Source organism: Manis javanica, chromosome 14, assembly GCF_040802235.1.
Source record: "Manis javanica isolate MJ-LG chromosome 14, MJ_LKY, whole genome shotgun sequence".
NCBI lineage: Eukaryota > Metazoa > Chordata > Mammalia > Pholidota > Manidae > Manis > Manis javanica.
The window spans coordinates 49,334,535-49,353,525 of record NC_133169.1 but is presented as its reverse complement, the minus strand read 5'-3'; the positions used below and the strand labels follow the sequence as shown (position 1 = coordinate 49,353,525).

Genomic DNA, 18,991 nt, shown 5'->3' with positions numbered 1-18,991 from the left:
CTTGCCTGGATAACCCAGCAGGCACCCCCTGGTGGCCCACACCTGGGTTGAGGCATTCATGCAGGGAAAATGGCTAAATTCAGCCAACAACATAGTAGTTAAACACCCACACCTAGCTGGGGAGATGGTCTTCCCTGTATTCACATTTAGATTATGGAAGGAGGAGCCACAATCCCACCACCACCAGCTGTTTCTGTGGAAGGTCTCCTCTCAGGAGCTGTGAGGAGGTGGGGCAGCTGGCATCACAGCCTGGGGGAGGGGCATGGGGAGTTGACACCCAGCAGGCTCCCCAGGAGGAGGCCAGGATGGGGTGGCTGCTGACCTTTGCTGGGCTCCCATCTGCTCCCTGGACTGTGTGCACAGCCCTGCCTGGCCCACATGTGCCTGGGCCTGGGGGTCATTGCTCACTTCTCCTGGGCCCCTCCCAGGGAGCCTGCTAAGGCCGCATCCAAATGGCCAGTCACACTCCAGTCTGCAGCCTTCTCTGCCGGCCGTTCACTTGAAGGGCAATTGCACACATATTGCAGGGCAGGGCTGTGGAGGCTGGCCTGCTCTCCTGGCGGAGCACATATCCCTGAGCAGGCAGTGAAGCTGGGGTCCCAGCTCAGACCTCCCTGACCCCGGGATCTGGGCACACACTCAACCAGGTGACCCTGGGCATGCTGCACCCCTCGGGGCCACCCCCTGGTGATGGGGGTGATCGGAGGCACCCATCAGTGTGGTGAGCCTTGTGGGGCTGATGGCAGGAACTCACAGAGCTTCCAGGCCCATGGCCACCGGGCTCAACCTGAGTGTTTGGCCTTTGTAGGTGGGGACAAGTGCATGTCACTTTATCTATGAAGCGGTCGGCAAAGGAGCCAGGGGTCCCGGGGCTTCAGCACCCTCTGCCTTGGGGGTCTCTGCAGCCCCCTGGAGAGGAGGGTGGGGCTGAGCTCCACGCTGCCCTTTCCTCCGTGAGAAAGGTCCCAGGGCCTGGTGGGGCCGAGGGTTGAGTGGGAGGCCCGCTGGAGTCAAACCTGCACAGAAAGCTGGGGTTTTACTGATGGCCCATTCACTGTAACTCAAACACTGGCACTGAATTTATTATTATCTTCCGTTAAATATTTTAACATGATGTGGCACTTGGTGTACAAGGGTGTGGCAGGCTTTTTTCCCGGTACATTTTTATGTGCACAGTTATGTGACGAGAGAGTGACACCAAAAGGTGGCAGGCACGTGGGAGGGGCCAGCGGGCCCAGCCTGCACCTGCATCACGCAGGTCGCTCCTCTGATTGGGAACAGCCTCTGAACGCCCACCAGGTAAACCTGAGACCTCAGTCTCCCAGTCAGGTGACATCAGAGGACGAAGTCCCCTGGGTATGATGAGGATATAAGTCACATGTGCACTTGATGTGTCCTAAAGGACTGACACACAGTGGGTGGGAGGGGGTCTGCCGGGCAAGTCCTGCTGGCTGCACGGCCGCCTGTCCCGCAAGCATCTCATGGGTGGGGGTGGGCGTCAGTGTCCGTGGCGATAACTGGAAGAGGGTCCCTCTCCTGCCCAGGTGGGGTGTGACTGGGCAACGGAGCTGGGTTGCCGTGTGGCTTGGGCAGAACAACTCCAGCCCCCAGAGGGCTCTTGGTCACTCCCGTGGGAGGGCAGAGGCCCCCCAGAGCCACAGGAATGCTGACTGCAGCCTGGCACAGAGCAATGCTGGTGGGTCCTCTGGGCCAACTCAAGCCTTCCTCAGGGTAGCCCACGGTGCTCACATCTCACAGAGCCATTCTGACTTGAGCAGTGGCTGTGGGGGCAGATCCAGGCCCCTGAGGGAAGAACAAGCATTTCTCACATGGGGCATCTCTGATTCTCCCAGTCCTGGTCCCTGCAGGTGGGGCTGGGGACTGCCGCAGAAGAGGTGTTCACGGTGGCTTCAGCTATGGCATCCCGTTTGGATCAGAGGCAAGTCATCTAGATTCAGAAAGCCCATCCCTGGACTCCCTTCAGACCAAAGTTTTGAAAAGTAAATTCTTCACAGCAGCTCACATAGTCTCTGAAGCTCTAATGAAAAAAATATCTGTTGAATAGTTCTAGGCAATCAGGGGAAAGTGGCTGTAACTGGCTCGGTGCTGCAGGGCAGCTGCCCCTAAGGTGGTCAGTTGCTTGCCCGGCTCCAGGGAGGCCCCCCACCAATTGCTCCTTTGTTGCTTTGAGATGGAAATCTGGTGCCCCCTCTTCAGTCTTGGAGAGGCAGGTGAAGAAAGCTGTTCCCCACCAGAAGGGAGGGCTACACAGAGGGGGCATCATTTGGCACAGAGGCTAGGAGACCACAACTAAATGATCATTGTGTGACCCTCAGACCCTCATACTCCTTCCTCAGAACATGGGGATCACATCCCCACCCTCTGTGGGGGTAGGCAGTCAAAGAGACATTCCCCACAGGAGTGCCCAGCTCAGGGCTGCCCCCTGTGAATAGTGAGCTGAATGGAATCTGAATCTGGAGAAGGACCCAGGTCTGTAGGGCCCTGGGCAGGCATTGTGATAGAGGCTGAGGGTGCCCTGGAGCCTGGGGTTTGCTCTTCTAGGTAGGGAGGAGGAAACTCCTAAAGGAGAGGAGTTCCCAGCCCACCTCCAGCCCTCTGCTAACCCCACCAGGCATGGCCCCCAATAGATGTCAGAGCCCAGGGTTGTGGGGGCCCTGCCTGGGGCTGCCTCAGTAACTGTCATCTGTGAGGAAGGGTGCACGGGTGGATGGGGCGCTGTCGCCTTCCTTGTGTGGCCCTGCCAGCTCCCCATACTCGCTGTTGTAGAACACCTGGCCTCCCTGTGCGCCCGGGTCCGGCTGCCGCTGCCGTCCTTGGGAGTTGGGGTGGGCCCTGGTCACATCCACATTCTGGCCAGGTCCTTTACAGCTGCTGAGACAGGGCAGGTGGTATGACAGAAGAAGAGGGACCAGACCCAGGTTGGGGTCTGATCAGAATCATCAAAGATACAACTGAGGCATTAAGTTAAGCAGGTGCAAAGCCAACAGAAACACACCCAGACTAAACTTAAACAGCAAAGCAGACTGATCTGACTTGGCAAAAACTGGAGCCTTCTCTGATACAAGCCTGGGCATGGACACCGCAGAATGCCAGCTCCATCCCCTAAACTGTCCATCCCCATAAATGGTACCACCATGGATGCCATGGCTCAGGCCCCTGAGGGTCACCTTTGCTTCCTCCCTTTCCTCACTCCTCACATCCAATCCATCAGAAGTCCTGTCTGTTCAAACTCCAAAGTGCGCCCTGGCCTCTCCATGTCCTGGCCCTCCTGCCATCACGCTGCGCTCTGCACTGTTCTAGCATGTCCCTCCTCCCACTTGTCCTCCCTGTAGCCACTCTTCAGAGGTCCTTAAAGTTAGATGATGTCCTTCTGCACCTGACAGACCCTCCAGTGCCTTCCCAACCCTCTTGGAATGAGAGCCCAGACCCATCTGCCTTCCTGATGGCCTCAGCCTGCTCCCCATTAGACTCCCACTGCCTTTGAAATTGTTGAAAAATGTGGCTTTGTTGCTCTTGCTTCGCATGGTGCTACTGAGAAACCTGATGTCAATCTCCTCTTTTCTTTGCAAGTCGCTTGGTCTTTTTTCTTGAATTCCCTAAATGTGTACCTTTTAAGTCATAGTCTGACTGGGATATGTCTCAGAGTTTACTGTTTTGGGCCAGTTTTCCCAGGCTCCCTTCCAATATGCCAGTTCAGGTCTTCTTTTATTTAAGAGGGTTATCTTGAATAACAAGTTTGAAATGTTAGTTCCTTTCCACTGACAGCATGTTCTTCCTCAGAGACTCCAATTGTACATATGTTGGATCTTTTCTACTCAACTTCAACATTTATCACTTTCTTTCTGTCCCTTCATACCTCTTTGATATTTTCTCAACTCTTTTCATGTCCACCTTCTGTGTTCTCTACATAAGTCTGACCATATCTACTGCTCCTTGGGCACACTGGTCTAAATTTTTGAGAGAAGGTGCCTTTTATTTCCATTTCTTTCCTGGATTTAATCAGCTCCCATTTGATATCTTCACACTGTCCATTTCCATCCTGAGTTCCAACTTCTCAGTCATGGTACAGCTCGTTGTCTAATTGTACACCTAATTCATGTTGGAGTGTTGTATCAGTTTTTCTCTGCTTAATTTGTTTCTCTGTGTTTATATCTACTGAGAAGTTTTCATTCTAATTTTCTTTATTCTTGTAATAACTCTGTATAAATAGTGTGTACTTTTTCCTGTTCATGATCATTCATTCTGGGATTTCCTAGACCAGAAATAGCAGGTTACCCTATTCAAGAGGCTAGGGATGTGAGTGGCTTTCTAGGGTTCTTCACTGAGGAGGGCTGGATCAGCCCAACATCTTTGGTTTCACCTTGAATTCCTTCAATTGCATCCTTCTTTCCAAAGTCTTCATTCATGTCCCCTATTGAATCATCACCAGAGACCAACCAGTCACTCAGCCAGAAGTGTGGGCCCCTTCATGGCTACTGCCATGCAGCCATGCCAACCTACCACATGCCTGGAGTCTCCAGATCTTTCTTTTACCTACAAACTACTGGGTGTTGATGCTGGATCCCACTGAAAGGCCAGTGAGCAACCTGCAAGTGAGGGTGAGTTAACTCTCTGTGGTGTGCATGTGGCCCAGTGGTTAACAGGAAACAGGAAAGGGCTGGGCAGATAAACTCCCTCCTCCTTTCCCTCCATAGACTCCTCCAAGGCACATTCTGTCTTTGCACCTGTTTGGAGAATGCTCCGTATGTCAAGTGCATGCACCTGCCCAGTGCCATGCTCTGTGGCTCACCATGATGTGTTTCCAAGGGACCTTGCACAGAATAGTGCCCTCTGTTGCTGTCATTGTGAGGTACAGCTTCTGGTTCCCTTGGCTGTGTATCTGTCTTCTGGATTCTTGATACAATCTTGCCTCCATAGATCTTCTGCAACTTTCTTCCTCCTTCACCACTGAGCACTGAGATACACACTCCCTTCCTGCTCATGGCCTTCCCAGGCGACTGTCCCCCGTGCCTTAGGCTTGCCTCAGGAGACTTGCTCTGCTCCACTGGATCTCTTTCTCCTCCATTAGCACCCTGGTCTGTGTCATGCTCCCCTATCACAAGGCAGTCCCCATGCTACCCTCCTCCCACTGTGGCTCAGGCATGGCTCTGCTGGTCCCAGAGCTAAGTTCCCTACTCACACAAAGACCAGAATTACCCGCCTGACTATAGCATAGGCATGGGCTCTGAGGGGCTTTACTCTATATCTTGTTTTTAGGAAGATGTGTGGAGATTTGAATTTAAATAGTTCTGTCATCCTCTGGCTCACCCTCTTAGGAATTACTCTTTTTGAGAGATGAAATACTGTTTGATAAAGAGAGTATTAGTCATGAATTCTTTCCATCAATTTGATTAGCATTAATTTTCCAAAGCTAGGTTACTAATAGAGATCACCTGATAGGATCAATACAAACAAAAGAAGGACAAGATACAGATGCAGTATTTATGCCTGCACAAATGACCTGAGATCCTTCAGCATTCCCTGTGCTAAACCTGTTCTTTGTAAACTGCTGGGAAAATAAGAGTTGGTTAAGAGGTCACAAATACACCTACTAGAAAGGTGGAAAATGATCTCAACTATCCTAACGTGGTATTAATACGATACAATCTAGGGTAAAATATTCAATGACAACATCATATATTGGTTCAAAAACAGTGTGGGTAGAGCCAGGATTTGCTCTGGAAAACTGTCAGATGACCCATAAGGGGCTCCTGACAAAGACATGGATGTGAAAGGTGGAAGCAAATGGTCTGAACACCATGGCCTGCAGAAAGCAGGAAAGAGCAATGTTTTCTGTAATACCGTATTTAACAGCTTTCATTCAAACAGCTGTGTGCCAGTCAGCTAATCAAATGAACAGCTAGACATGCAGCTCTCTTATCTATACCCTTTAAATTTTAAATATGCAGGTTTTTTGGGGGAGTATCTTTTAGGGCAAATAGAGGTGACCTTCTATTCAGGTCATCCTCTGCACAGGCATGCACAAGGACTGCTCTGTAACCGTATTCCTATCAACACAAGACACCAGCCATTGCCAGGTCATGTGATCTGTGGGTCCTGGGGCCACTGGGCTAAGTGCTGGGGCCTGGGGATGGCAGAGGCCTCCACTGGCTGGGGGCAGGGTGCAGACATGTGCCTCACGCTCGATTTCACAAAGAGATGGCATCTGGGCATCTGTCAACTGGAAGGGGAGTGTGGGGCCATCACCAGCTTTGCTAGGTCAGGACAGTGATGGGGGAGTGGGCTCCTTGGGGAGCTGGTGGCCAAAGGCTTCAAGTCCCAGGTGGCCTGCCTTGAACACCCAGAACGGCACTAGGGAAGACAGTGACAGGGTGCATGCAGGGTAGGGCGCTCCCGGAGCCCTACCTGAGCCCGCCTTCTTGTCTGTGTCTGCTCTCCAGCTGCTCGAACTCCTCAGAGGCCAGCACCATCCCACTGTCTGTCTGGTTATCCTGCGTGAGAGCACCAGCCAAGGCTGTGGGTCTCCCTGGCCTGCCCGTGGGCTCTGCCACTCAGGCAGGATGGGCCACATGGACCCCTAACCCTGTCCTGTGGGATGTAAATGGGAAACGGACTTCCGTTTCCTCAACCTAGTGTGCAAGAGAGGGTCACATGCCCCCCACCACAGAGGGAGAGGAACTGAGGACTGCAGGGCAGGGAGCGGGCCTGGCCCCAGCTCAGGAGGTGGCAAAGCTGGGACACCCCATGCTGGGGGACCTGCAAGGTGTAGGCAGAGCAGGAGCACCAGGTGACACCTGGATGGTGGCAAAAGGATCTGGCAGCTCAAAGGGTAGAAAAAGGTCCTCAGGCAGACACAGCCCAGGTTGGTGGTCTTTCCCGCCCTTAGACCATGTGTGGCCTGGCATGGCTTCCATTTTCAATGACATGGAGGGGCACTGTGGTCTTATCAGAGCTGGGGGTCCCAACGCCTTCTTCTGGTCATGGGGACATGAGTCTGGGTCTGCGTGCCTCTGGCACAGGCCCATCCAGGTGTGGGACAGGAAGGGTCCAGGCTGTGTGGAGCTGGGAGGCTGTCTTTGCAAGATGGACACACTGGCTCCAGCTCACCTGTGTGTGAGGTTCCCTCTTCCTGTGCCTGTACCCCAGCCTCCTCCTCTAGGGATGCCCTCCCTTTCTCTCTGGCATGTGATAGGGGACCACCAAAGGGGCCGGTCCAAGCAGAACCATCCAGAAAGAGGAGCTGTCTTTCCACTGGGTTTCTGTGCTGCTGGAGGAGAGAGGGCTGCACAGCAAGCAGGAAAACCCTGGCTGAATGACAGTAGCTCACAGCGGCAGAAACACAGACCCCAACGCGCCGGGGGTGCAACCTGCACTCAGTGTCTCAAGTCAGCTCCCTCTCCTGAGCTGGTTTCTGCTGCTTGCCTCAGGAGCTCCCACCACCTGCCCCTGCAGAGAGCCCAGAATCCTGACCTGGGGCGCACAGGTCCACCACCCCACTTACCACCGAGGCCTTGTAGGTTGTTGGGGTCATGGGAAATTCTTCAAACGTTTTCATCCTGGAGGGACCCTGGCTCTGAGTCCCCCTGGGCAGGCACCCCGGAAAGGACACACAGTTATAGTATCTGCAGGGAGAAAACAGAGTGCTTAGGAAGGCCACCCCAGCACACCTCCCGGAAGCCCTCTCCACCTCTCCTGCCCGGGCTCTGTGCCGAGATGGGGCTCCCTGGAAACTGCAGCCAGGGGCTTGCGGGTGGGAGTGGAGAGGAAGCTGGAGGGTGGAGATGGACGGAGCAGGTGCAGAGAGAAGCAAAGTCACAAGGTGTGTGGCCCTGGCGGGGCCCGCAGGCTGACCAGGAGTGTCCCTGATGCCAGACTGTCACTTAGAATTGCTGCTTTGAGTTGGCGAGAGATGGTCTCTGCAGACCTTGTAGTTTGCTTTTACCTGATGACTAATGAGGGTAAAACATGCCATGTCCAAACTGCTTGTCCCCAGCTGGGGCCCTGGGACCTGGGGGTTTGTGCCCTACTGGGAGACCCCAGACCCAGGGAGGGCAGCTGACCTGGCGGCCAGGCTGTGCCGATGCAGGCTCGCTGGGCTGTCCTCAGTGTCTGTGTCAGCCTCAGCGACGTGCAGGGCAGTGGTGGACGCCTGCATGAAGCTGCCCTCCTCTGAGCTCTGAGAGCTGCGGGCAGCTGTGCAGGCCTCCTCCTCCTGCAGGAATGGCAGAGGCAGCTGGCTCAGAGTCCACTGGGCCCTGGTCACCCACCCCTACTCCAGGGGCTCCTGTGAAGTGCTGTGCTCTGAGGTAGCAGGGATTAAATGAGCCTGCTGGGCCAATTTCTGACCTCCCCCCAGCCCTCCCAGGCGCTGGCTTATGGAGGAGGAGGGACAGTGGGGGTGTCCTCACACCATGCCCCCTTCACTTGGGGCAGAAATGGACTCCACATGCATGCCTGTCCCTAGCACTTAAGGCTGAGGCCACAAGCAGCTGCTTGCTCCCTCCTCCAGGTCCTAGGGTACCTGTGTGGCCTTGAGCTGGCTTTGCTTCCTGCCCCCGGGTGCACACCATGGAGGGAGACATAAGTCAAGGGCAGGTAGAGGGCCTGGGGCTGCACATTGCTCTTCTACCTCGGACAGGGGCTCCCTGCAGGCCCGGCACGACCAGCCTGGGCTTGACCACCTGCACGATGGCCTCCGACTGTGGGCCAGAGGTTGCTTCAGCAGGACAGGGCAGAGAGGGGGGCTCACCTGCCGGCCGCCCGCCTGGAGCAGGTCCCCGAGGATCTCCACCAGATCTGAGAATGCAGGCCTTTCTTTGGGGTCTCCCGACCAGCAGTTCAGCATGATGTGGCATCTACAGATAAAGCGGAGCTGGGCTGTGGCCTGAGCATACCCACGCCTGCAGACCCTAGCCCCCGCCTCGCCTTGTCCCACTTGCCAGCTCTGCCTGCACAACAGTCCACCCCGCTGCCTCCACCTGTGGGCGGCCCTTCCTGTGCCCCACCATGTTGGCTTGCCCCTCTGGCTCCCCAACACCCGCGTGGCTGGTCTGGGGACTCACATGGCGGGAGTGGCCAGCTCGGGGGCCCTCATCCGGGTGCCCTCTTTCAGCCTCTGGCAGAACTCCTCATTGATCTGCACCCCGGGATATGGGGAGGACCCTGGTGGCAGGAATGGGATGGAGGTGGGGATACCCGGGGAGTAAGTGCCTGCTGCTCAGCCCAGACCCCCACAGCCCGGCCCCCAAATCTGTCCTGGCCTCCATGGCAGAGGGCTTGTCCTGCTGCTCCTGGGTGTGCACAGGGGGCCTGGCCAAGGTGCTCCCCCCTCCCCCAACACTAGTTCTTCATTTGGTTCAGAGAGGAGAATGGATGAAAACACGGCCACAAGGATCACCAGGGTCGGGACCACCAGGGTGGGGGAGCTGTGTGGAGCCAGCCGAGTGATGGCCCCTCTTCAGAGATGTCTGTCCAATCCTCCCCTAAACCCTGTGGCTCTGCCTGCAGACACACCCTGGACCTCACCACTCCTGACCCCAGGAAAAGCAGCTCCTAAGGGCCTCTAGGGCTTCCTCTGCCCCTAAGGGTCAATTCCACAGCAGCGCATGGCCCTTTTAGGGTGAAGCCAGTCTGCTGTCTCCCGAGCTCAAAGCCCTCCCTGCATGCCCCCATTGGATTCATATTCCAGGTCTTCCCCGGTTCGCCTGCAGGGTCTTCGTGGACCCCCTGTCGCACCTCACACTGTGTCTCCTGTCGCCCGCTTGGCCCGCCTCCAAGACACGGGGCCCCTGGGCTTGGCTGCGCCCTTGCCCAGAATGGCTGTCCTGGCAGGCCCACCTGCTGCACGTCCCCCATCAGCCTGCCTTCCTGGCTTGCACAGCCCGGTTCTCCTGTGCTCTGCACTTTTACTGTTAGTGACCTGTCATGGTTGCCACTGGGTGCTTCTCTGTGCTCGCTGCCTCTCTGCACCTAGCCCAGGACCTCCATCTTGGTCCCAGTGGCCCATGTGGGGCTTGCATGACAAGCACCCAGTGTCCTCTAGGCAGCCCAGCGGAGGTGGGGAAGGGGCTCAGCCAGGGAGGGGAAGTTCTGGGGAGCCCAGGGCCACCGAGTGAAGACAGGGCTCCATCCAGGATGGTGCCCGAGGCTGCAGGTGGGGACTCTCAACCCACCTGCCTCAGAAACCTAAGCTGCTTCCTCCCCCGGTGGCCCAGACCCTGAGCAGAGGAGCTGGCCGTGAGGCCTGGAACCAGGCCTGCCTGTCCCCTCCCTGCGCCCCGCCTGCACTCACCCAGGGAGAAGATCTCCCAGAGCAGCACCCCGAAGGACCACACGTCGCTCTGGGTGGTGTACACCTTGTCAAAGATGCTCTCAGGGGCCATCCACTTCAGGGGCAGCCGGGCCTATGGGAAGTGGAGGGAAGTGTGTCCCCACTAGTTGAGGGCAGGGAAGAAGGAGGCCAAACCCTTAGGCAGTTCCACCACCCCTACTCTCCCCGGGCTCAGGGGCCACACCCACCCTGTGAGTGTTCGTTGGGCCCCCTGCCCCATCCCGTGGTGCTGGACGCCTCCCTTGAAGGCTTCTTTCTGGGCTTCTCTTCCCCTGGGTGCTCCTGGGGAGCACTTGCTCCCCCTCCTCCAGACCCTGGAAGACGTGGGTCCCTGGCCACCCTCACCGTCCCCACTTCATGTGCTCACTCGGTCCCCACACTGGAAGCCCGCATCCTCCGGACCCCTCCTCCCACAGTGCTTCCTGGGTGTCCCCATAGTTTCTCTTTCTCCCTTCTATGGCCTCTGCCTGAGAGTCCTGAGGGCTATGGCCCGTCTTGAGTGGCCTCTGCCTCCACCCCAGCACCCCTACTCCCCTCAGCAGATGCAGAGGGAGCTTCTGGAACACACACCTGAGCCTCACCTCCATGTGCCCCACATACCTGCCCATTCAAAAGAAGGACAAAAGCCATGTGCCAGCAGGGTGGCCTGTCACAGCCTGCACCCACCCTGCCCATTGCCTCCTCTGCCCTCCTCCTGGGAGGCAAACCCCTAATCAGCTTTGGCTGCTCCTTCAGGTGCCTGCTTGAGTGCCACTGAGATACACAAGGAACCCCTGTGACCCCCTGCCCCAGGCCTGTCCATCTCTAGGACAGACACCATGTGGCGTCCACCTCTGCACATTCAGCCCCCACAGGGCAGGCGTGGGAGTCAGGGTCCACCTACTGGACTGAGACCCAGGCCGAACACAAGCTCCAGTCAGAGCACAGCAGTCCCTGCTCATCTGCTCCTGCCTCCATTCACCTGACCCAGGTGCCCTGGCAGGGTCACTAGGGTCCCTGCAGGCACCGGCCCTGAGACCTTCCATGGATATATGGGGGTAAGTCCCTGTTCCTGCACAGGAGTCCATGCCCCTGCCTCCCTCTGGGGCTTGCACTCACACTGCCCTTGCGCACGTAGTCCGGGTCTTTGTAGATGTCCCGGGCCAGGCCGAAATCACAGATCTTCACCACATCACTTTCTGTCAGTAAGATGTTCCGAGCAGCCAGGTCTCTGTGGATGCACTGGGGGCAGAGGAGGTACCAGGGGTTGGTCAGCAAAGTCCCCTGGGGCCATACCATACCTGAGCCCTGCTCTCTTGGGGACATATTTCTGTGTCCCCAGGACTCCCCATGGCGAGGACTTGTGGAGCCATGGGCACAGCAGCGGAGGCTGTAGGGTGGAGCAGACTCTGATTCTACATTCAGCTCTCCTACTGACTAGTTGGAGATCTTGGGTAGTTACTTCCATGCTAGCGCTCAGTGTCCCCCTCTGCAAAGCAGGAGAGATGTGCCTCGACCGTGGGGTTGCTGCTGGTGAACTGGGACAGTACATGCACCTTGGAAGTGGGGTCTGCCCCCTCTTCCCCTCTGAAAGGCCTGCCAGGGTAGTCACCTTGCGGGAGGCCAGAAACTCCATCCCTCGGGCCACCTGGAAGCTGTAGCAGACAAGGTCTTCCAAGGTCAGTGGACTCAGCCACAGGTCCTCGGCTGCATGAAGAAGCAGGATGGGCTCAGGAAAGGCCCCATCCATGACTCATCTTCCAACCACCCCAAAGTGATTGTTGTTCCTTCGACCCTGGCTGCATCCCTCCTGGCCGGGCCCCCAAGGCCCTTGGCACTAGCTAACAAGTATTCGGGACCCTTCTTCTGCCCCTCAACCTCCATCCTGTCTGCAACACCCACTAATGACTCCCACAGCAGTGAATACTGTTGTACCCCTGGACCTTTGCACATGCAATTGCCTGTCTGCTCTCTACCGTCTGGAGGGCAAACTCCTATTCATCCAGTGATGTCCAAATCAACTATCAAGTCTCTGTGAAAAATGTCCCTGAGGTGTCCTTCCTTCCTAAGACAGAGCCCATCACTTGCTCTCCCATGTAAGCCCCTGTGTGGAGGGGGTAAGCCCCTCCAGGAGGGCCAGAGACCAGCTTGTCCCACAGCCCCCTGATCATGAGGCATCATCCTTCCAGCTAGACATCTTAGGCAAGGGGAGGCCCAGCCCTTACCTTCTTGGACTGGAGGGTTCCATCCAGTCGCACCTTTGACCATCAGGAGCCTGGAGAGGAGGGCCCTGTCACCACTCCCCCTCCTCCTGTGGTCAGCCCTGGAGCCCTCCACCATGGCCCGGAAGCGCCTTCGCTGCTCTGGGGATTTCTCCTGCCGAGGCACAAAGCGGGTCCCACGGGTCGCTGCCACCCACTGAAGAGGGAATCCCCTCAACCCCAGCCCACCTTGGCACCCCACTGGCTCACTGCGGAGCTACAGCCCTTGACAGGGCGCCCACCTACCGCATAGGGGTTGAAGGTCTCCCTTTTGGCGCGCAGGAAGTTGGAGAGATTGCCGTACTTGCAGAACTCCACGATCACCATGAGAGGGCCTGGGGCAGGACAGGGCAGGAGACGAACGCTTGGTGACCTAGGGCACACTGCCGCGCAATCCCCGCAGCAACGCCCCGCCCGCATGCGGTCCAAGCCCAGAAGGCCCCTCCCACCCGGAGAGCCTGTTCGCCCGCCCCAGACTGCGTACCGCTGGGCTTGGTGCACGCCCCGAGAAGGTTGACCACGTTGAGGTGGTTACCGATGTGGATTAGGATTTTGAGCTCCGACATCAGGGCGCGATGCTCGCTGGCAGTGGCGCCCTCTGGAGGGAACACCGGGGACTTCGTTTGGTGCTGGCCCGTCGCCTGGGCCCCAACCCGTGCGTGTCCTTCCTCCCCAGCCACCTTCTTAGCTAAGGCACCGCCACTGCTACTGCTGGTGAGGGCACAGGGCCTCCAGCACCTCGGTTTCCCTTTGCACACCAGCCCACCCAGGGCTGCTGCTCCTCACCACCGCCTCCACCCACCGACTCCACACCTTTCAGCATTTTCACAGCCACAGTGTCACAGCTGCTGCCCTTGTTGATTCCAAAAGCTGAGGCTTCCACCACCTTCCCAAAGGCCCCGTGGCCGAGAACTCTCCCTGTGGGGGCAGGGAGCCGGTTCCAGGTGAGCTGTATGAGGGTGAGGGTGGACCCCTTGGGAGGGCCAGGAAGGCAGGCCCAGGAAGGCAGGCCCAAGATGGGGAGGAAAGTCGGGAGCCCCCTGCCAAACAGGAAGAGCACGAGGAGCGGCGCGGGAAGGGAGGGAGAGGAGAGGCAGACAGGAAGGGCTGCATCCTCTCCCAGCAGGTGTGACGGGCCCACCCCGCTCAGAGCAGCAGGAAGTGACCTCAGGGCCTGGGAACTGGGTGCCCCGGCTGTCCTGGGGATGCGTGCCCAGATAGACAGGTCAGGCCAGGCGGGGCATTCTGGCGCAGGTTCTGAGAATGCAGGCATTGCGAGGATCCAGCCTGCTGGCCCAGCAGCAGAGGGGAGGGGGGCAGGCTGGGTGTGGCCTCACCGAGGTGCAGCCTCTCCCGCGGGAACTCCCACCGGCTGGCATCGTAGGACAGGTATTCACACTGCTCCTCCAGGGGTACCTCCCCCGGGTCCATGATGATGGACAGGTAGCCGGTCTTGATGTCTGCGTGGGCGGGCTGGGGGGCGGGGGTGGGGCAGCTCACGGATTTGGTTTACATCACCACAGGCTTGGTTAAAACTTTGCCCAGGATAGGTGAGGTCTCCCTGGGGACTCTCAATCATGGAGGGGACAGGGAGAGAGAAATTCTCTGGTCTGGTAAGGACCCAGCACAGAGGCGTCAGAGAGGCTTCCTGGGAGACAGGGCGGACCTTATTTCTTATCTTAGGGGCTGAGTGGAGAGAGTGTACCTCCTTCCCCCCCGCCTCGCCAGGAGCTGGGGAGAGGCAGCCGGCTGAGGAGCACTCACCCTCCTTATGTTACAGAAGATGAGGAGGAGGAGGAACCAGAAGAAGACAGCGATGACCCCGGTGCCCACAAGGATCGCGAGCTCCATGCTACCCTTATCCTCAGAACCTGAGTGCGCAGAAGGGGGCAAGTGTGTGTGTGTGGGAAGGGTGCACCTGTGGGAAGCACCCCTTCCTGTGGGCACCATTTGTGCTACGTGCGGGAGGAAGGTGGGTGGAGGGGCGCGAAGGGGAGACCCGACCTTCCACGGCCACGCTGGCGGAGGAATTGACGCAGCCCTTGGCGTTGCATACGCTGCACAGATAGCGGCCCGCGTCCTCCTCGCGCACGCGCTGGATGCTCAGCTTCTGGTTCGAGTCCGCCAAGTCAATTCCTGCAGGGGGCGGGGTGGAGGTTCCGGTTCAGGGGGGTCTGGGCCTTGATCCTGCGAGCCTCCGTACGGGGTGCGCCTGGGGTGCACCCCCTACCGGACTCTTCCTCCAGCAGCCTCTCGTCTTTGTACCACACGATGCTGGGCATGTGCGCCCCCGCCACAGGGCACCGCATCTCCAGGGAGTCGCTCACGTTCACCAGAAGGTCGGTCAAGTTCTGCGTGAGCCGCGGGGCTTCCAGGGCTACGGGAGGGGTCGAGAGGAAACTGAGCGCAGTTGCAGAGCGAAGGAGGGAGCTTGATCGGGAAGGGCTGGGAGGGTGGCACGAAGCGAGGCGCAAGGAGAGGTCAAGGCTTGAGGCGGGGTGGGGAGGGCTGCGCCCCTCTGCGGCGGAGCTGGGGGCTGCGCCTGCAGGCCCAGGGTCCGGGACGGCCGGCCCAAGTGTGTGCGGGCCGGGGTGAGGGCCCCCCGCCCCCCGCGCCGGCCCTGCCCACCTCACCCTGCACAGACAGGTACTTCTTGTGGCAGTGCTTGTCGCGGCTGCGTCGGTCCTGCACTTCGCACACATAGTCGCCTTCGTGCTCGGGCGCCACGTGGGGGATGGTGAGGCTGAGTGTGGTGTGGCGCTCCCCGGGGGCTGCCTCCTCCAGGCTGGCGGCCAGCGGCGTGGCGAATAGGTGCACGTTCTTGCAGTCGAGCAGCAGCGGGTTCCCGTGCGCGTCGTGTAGCGTGGACAGATTGAGGCGGTACCAGCGCGGATGCTCGTAGGTGTAGTTGTCCGCCCGGCAGCTCAGGCGCACGGCTTGGCCCTCCAGGTGTTCCTCCGATGGCTCCGATTCTATGCTGAAGCCATCGGGAATGGCTGGGGAGGGAGGACGTGCCGCTGTGACACTGCACCCAGTGTGGGTGCTGCCCTTTTCCGTCAGCTCTGGACTCACTCAGCACTGAACCAAAGGTGTGCACCAGCGGCACCAACCCCTTCTCACCATCACAACCAGACCAGCTCGCTGATATCAGCGCCACTGCCCCCTATCGCCTCACCTCCATCCAACTCCATCCTGGACAAGCCCCGGCCGGCTGCCGCCCCCACCCTCCCAGACCACGGGTGAGCTCCTTGCAGTGCACTTGGCGGAGTCCGGTCCCTCCCTGCTGACCACAGCTGACCACCGTCCTCTCCTTGGAAGAACCTCACTGTTCCCTTAGCTTCCAGCAATGCTCCACTCCCAATTTCCTTTTGTCCCTCTGGCCACTGCTGGTCAGGCTCCTGTGGGTTCTCCTCCTCCCCCTCCTGCAGCGTTCGGTCTGGCTCCAATTCCCTGGGTGATGCCCTCACCTACTCCCAGTGACTGTCCTTTCATGGCCTTCCTGAAGTCACTATCATGTTTGAAAACTAGAGGGAACAAACCAGGGACCCTCCCACAGGGTAAAGCGCACAGGTGAGCCAGCCTGGGCTTGGCAAAGGGGTGGGGGGGAGGTGGGGCCGGGGGTCTGTGTGGAGCAGGAGGCCACCCTTGGGGAAGCGCCTGCAGGGCTGGGGGTGAAGTGGACCAGCTCCCCGTCCATACGCTGCTGACCTCTAAATCCATCCCTCTCGCCCTAGGTCCCTCTCCTGTGTGCCCCACGGTCATAGAAATTCAGTGGGCCCCAACCCGGGCTCATCAGCCTTTCTCCCAGGCCTGCTCTCCAGTGCCCACCTGGTTCCCGACCTCCACCCAGGCCTGCCTAAGTCACTCACTGGTCACATAAAAGTAGATGAGCCGCTCATCTTGGCCCACTTTGTTGAAGACCACGCACTTGTACATGGCGGAGACATTGGCATCCTGGATCACCAGCTTGCTCACCGTCTGGGCAGAGCACAGGCATAAGGACCCATTTCCCACCTGAGCTCTTCTCACCTTTCTGCAGGAAGGCTGGTGTGCCCACAAGAGTACTGGGGGAAATTGAGGCTCGGGCTGGGGGTGACCAAAATGCAGGGCCGGGTGAGGCAGAGAGAAGCTGAGGCCCTCCAGCAGCAGACGGAGGTGGATCCCCAGGAAAGTTAAGGATCAACGCTATGGCCAGCTAGTATTGGCTGTAGCTGAGGTCAGAGGGTGGAGTAGGGCAGGGCCAGAGAGACCTGGGTGTGGATGGGCCCAATACACGGCTGTGCTGAGGAGCGGACAGGGCCAGTCTGGCCCTGGGGGGGATCCAAGCCGGGGTTAGGATTCAGGCTGTGGTGCAAGGCTGGCTGCTGTTCACCGGTAAGCCCCTGGGATGTACCACCTCCACCCCAGGGCTGCCCATGGTACTTCCCTTGGGACTCTGGGTAGTGGGGACTGGAGGTGCTAGGTTCCAGGCCTGCAGAAGGACTCTGGCCTCGGGGAATAGGAAGCTTGGAAGCAGAGGAGGAGAGAGGGCCACAGGCTCTGCCTACCATCCAAAGATCCTTCCACCCCAAGTGGGGCACTTCCTGGCCAGGCCTCAAACAGGAAGAGGCTCTGGAGGCGTGTTGGAAAACAGGAAGTGACTGTAGGAAGTGGGTGCCTTTGTTCAGTCCCCTCCCCCTGGCCTGGCTTCTTCTAGGCATTGCCCCCACACCGGGCCAGCTGCTGAGCCTGTGGCTGCTGGTCCCTCCCCTTGACCCTTCCAGGAGCTTGGGGCCCAGAGCCTGGCCACTTGGCCTTGAATCTCAGCTTCTCTGGGAAGCGGCAGGAGGTCTGGCCCCCTCATCCACATTCAGGCAGGGGAGACCCTGAGAAACTGCAGAAAGGTCACCGACTTTCACAGTTCTGCAGGCCTGGTAGACACCAAGGCTAGGAGAGGGCCCCTCCCCACCTCCTTCTCCTCCCTCTGCCACTCTTACCTTATTCTTTCCCTCCACAAACTCTGTCCAAGTGTCCAGGCTTTCAATAGGGTTCACAGCACCCTGCGTGGTCACCTCCCTCCAGTCCCGGCACTGTGGCATGCGGTCTCGTGGCTGCCGCCGGCTGCCAGGCATGAGGAGGTAAGGGTTAGGTCAGAGATCTGGGCAGGGAGGGCCCACTGCGGGTTGGAGTTGAGCCTTGGGATACGCAGGGTTACCCTTCACATCATGGTGGGTGAGGCTGGCTCTCAGGTGATGGAGAGGGGAACCAGGGCTTTGTTTCTGGAACACTCGCCCACCCTTTGTGCCCAGGGCCTCTGCAAGCGACCCTTCAAGGGTTGCCAGACACCACCTTCTCCTGCAGGCCAGGGCCTGGTGCCCACAGAGCAACACACACCTGTGGCTCACCCTCCAGCCCACTCTTCACCCTCCCCCACTTGCATGTGGTCCCCCTACAGAATCCACCCAGATCTCCCAGGGGCAAAGCACCACTCCTGTTCCTCCCTCCCCCATCTGGCACTGAAGCCCCTCCCTGGGCTGGGTGGGCATCCCAGCATCTTTGGTCCTCTGCTGGGACGTGGGTCTGGTACCCCAAAAGAGGCTCTTGCTTGCCTGTAGGGAAGCAGAGCGGAACCCCAGGGTTCAGCTAGTTGATGCAGTAGAAAGGTAGAGCATCAGAGGGAAGAACATTTGGGGATACCCGCAGTGACCTGCAGCCTTGTGGTCCAGAAGAATCTCTCATGAGCTGTGGACATTGTGGGCCACACTTAAGCCCCCCCACTGAAGACTGGCCATGGCCCGTCTGCTGGTGTGGCTGCCCTGTCTCCTCCCTGGATTCCTGGCTCTGTCCCTCCTCAGCCTGTTCCCTTCCACCTCAAGGATCTCTTGCTAAATGGCAAATGTGACATGGACATACTTGGCAAGCCTGGGACTCAATGCAAGTCCCGTAAAACTAGCCCAGGTCCACCTGCTTGGTGGGAGGTGTCCTCCTCCCAGAGGCACGTCCCTTGGACATCTCTGGAGGATGCAATTATGTGTTTGGGCACTTTGTTTTAAGAGAGATGGGTGGAGGCTGGACCATCCCCATTGTCCAGCCTGGCCTGACTCATACCAGGGAGGGTTTGAACCTTGCTCGGGCGAGGTGAAGATAGGTTCGAGTTTAGAGCAGGGCTGTGGTGGGCTGAGGCAGCAAGTGGGATTCACAGCTGAGGTGGGGACAGAGCTGGGAAGTAGGGGAGGATGGGGTGGAGCCTAACTCACAGGCTGCGCTGGGTGAAGGTCTTGCAGGGTGTCCAGGGCCGCCAGTGCCACTGGACACTGAGAGGAGGGGGCACGCCGTGCGCAGTGCAGGTGAGGGCCTGGCGGCTGTGGCGGGAGTAGATGCTGGGGGAGGAGGCCTCCTTCTCGTGGATGTGGGGGGGCAC

At 58.5% G+C, this 18,991-nt stretch overlaps 1 protein-coding gene across 6 annotated transcripts in view; it reads right to left on the bottom strand.

The window, feature by feature from the left end:
- Positions 1-1,066: 1,066 nt before the first annotated feature.
- FLT4 (fms related receptor tyrosine kinase 4) overlaps positions 1,067-18,991 on the bottom strand; it is a 35,938-nt gene continuing 18,013 nt past the window's right edge. The window contains exons 10-31 of one of the 6 annotated variants that reach the window (XM_037002067.2): positions 18,828-18,990; positions 17,568-17,691; positions 16,461-16,569; positions 15,225-15,587; positions 14,822-14,968; positions 14,596-14,727; positions 14,356-14,462; positions 13,929-14,064; positions 13,405-13,509; positions 13,076-13,189; positions 12,838-12,926; positions 12,556-12,706; positions 11,943-12,037; positions 11,450-11,572; positions 10,313-10,424; positions 9,084-9,183; positions 8,771-8,876; positions 8,082-8,233; positions 7,523-7,643; positions 6,427-6,512; positions 2,776-2,892; positions 1,067-1,803 (exon numbers count right to left, since the gene is read on the bottom strand). In XM_037002067.2, the coding sequence (XP_036857962.2) occupies positions 1,746-1,803; positions 2,776-2,892; positions 6,427-6,512; positions 7,523-7,643; positions 8,082-8,233; positions 8,771-8,876; positions 9,084-9,183; positions 10,313-10,424; positions 11,450-11,572; positions 11,943-12,037; positions 12,556-12,706; positions 12,838-12,926; positions 13,076-13,189; positions 13,405-13,509; positions 13,929-14,064; positions 14,356-14,462; positions 14,596-14,727; positions 14,822-14,968; positions 15,225-15,587; positions 16,461-16,569; positions 17,568-17,691; positions 18,828-18,990 (2,810 nt within the window). In that variant the 3' untranslated portion in view covers positions 1,067-1,745. Of the gene's footprint in view, positions 2,893-6,426; positions 6,513-7,522; positions 7,644-8,081; positions 8,234-8,770; positions 8,877-9,083; positions 9,184-10,312; positions 10,425-11,449; positions 11,573-11,942; positions 12,038-12,555; positions 12,707-12,837; positions 12,927-13,075; positions 13,190-13,404; positions 13,510-13,928; positions 14,065-14,355; positions 14,463-14,595; positions 14,728-14,821; positions 14,969-15,224; positions 15,588-16,460; positions 16,570-17,567; positions 17,692-18,827; position 18,991 lie in introns of all 6 variants that reach the window. The other 5 variants (XM_037002069.2, XM_037002068.2, XM_037002070.2 and 2 more) reach the window with 5 other exon arrangements.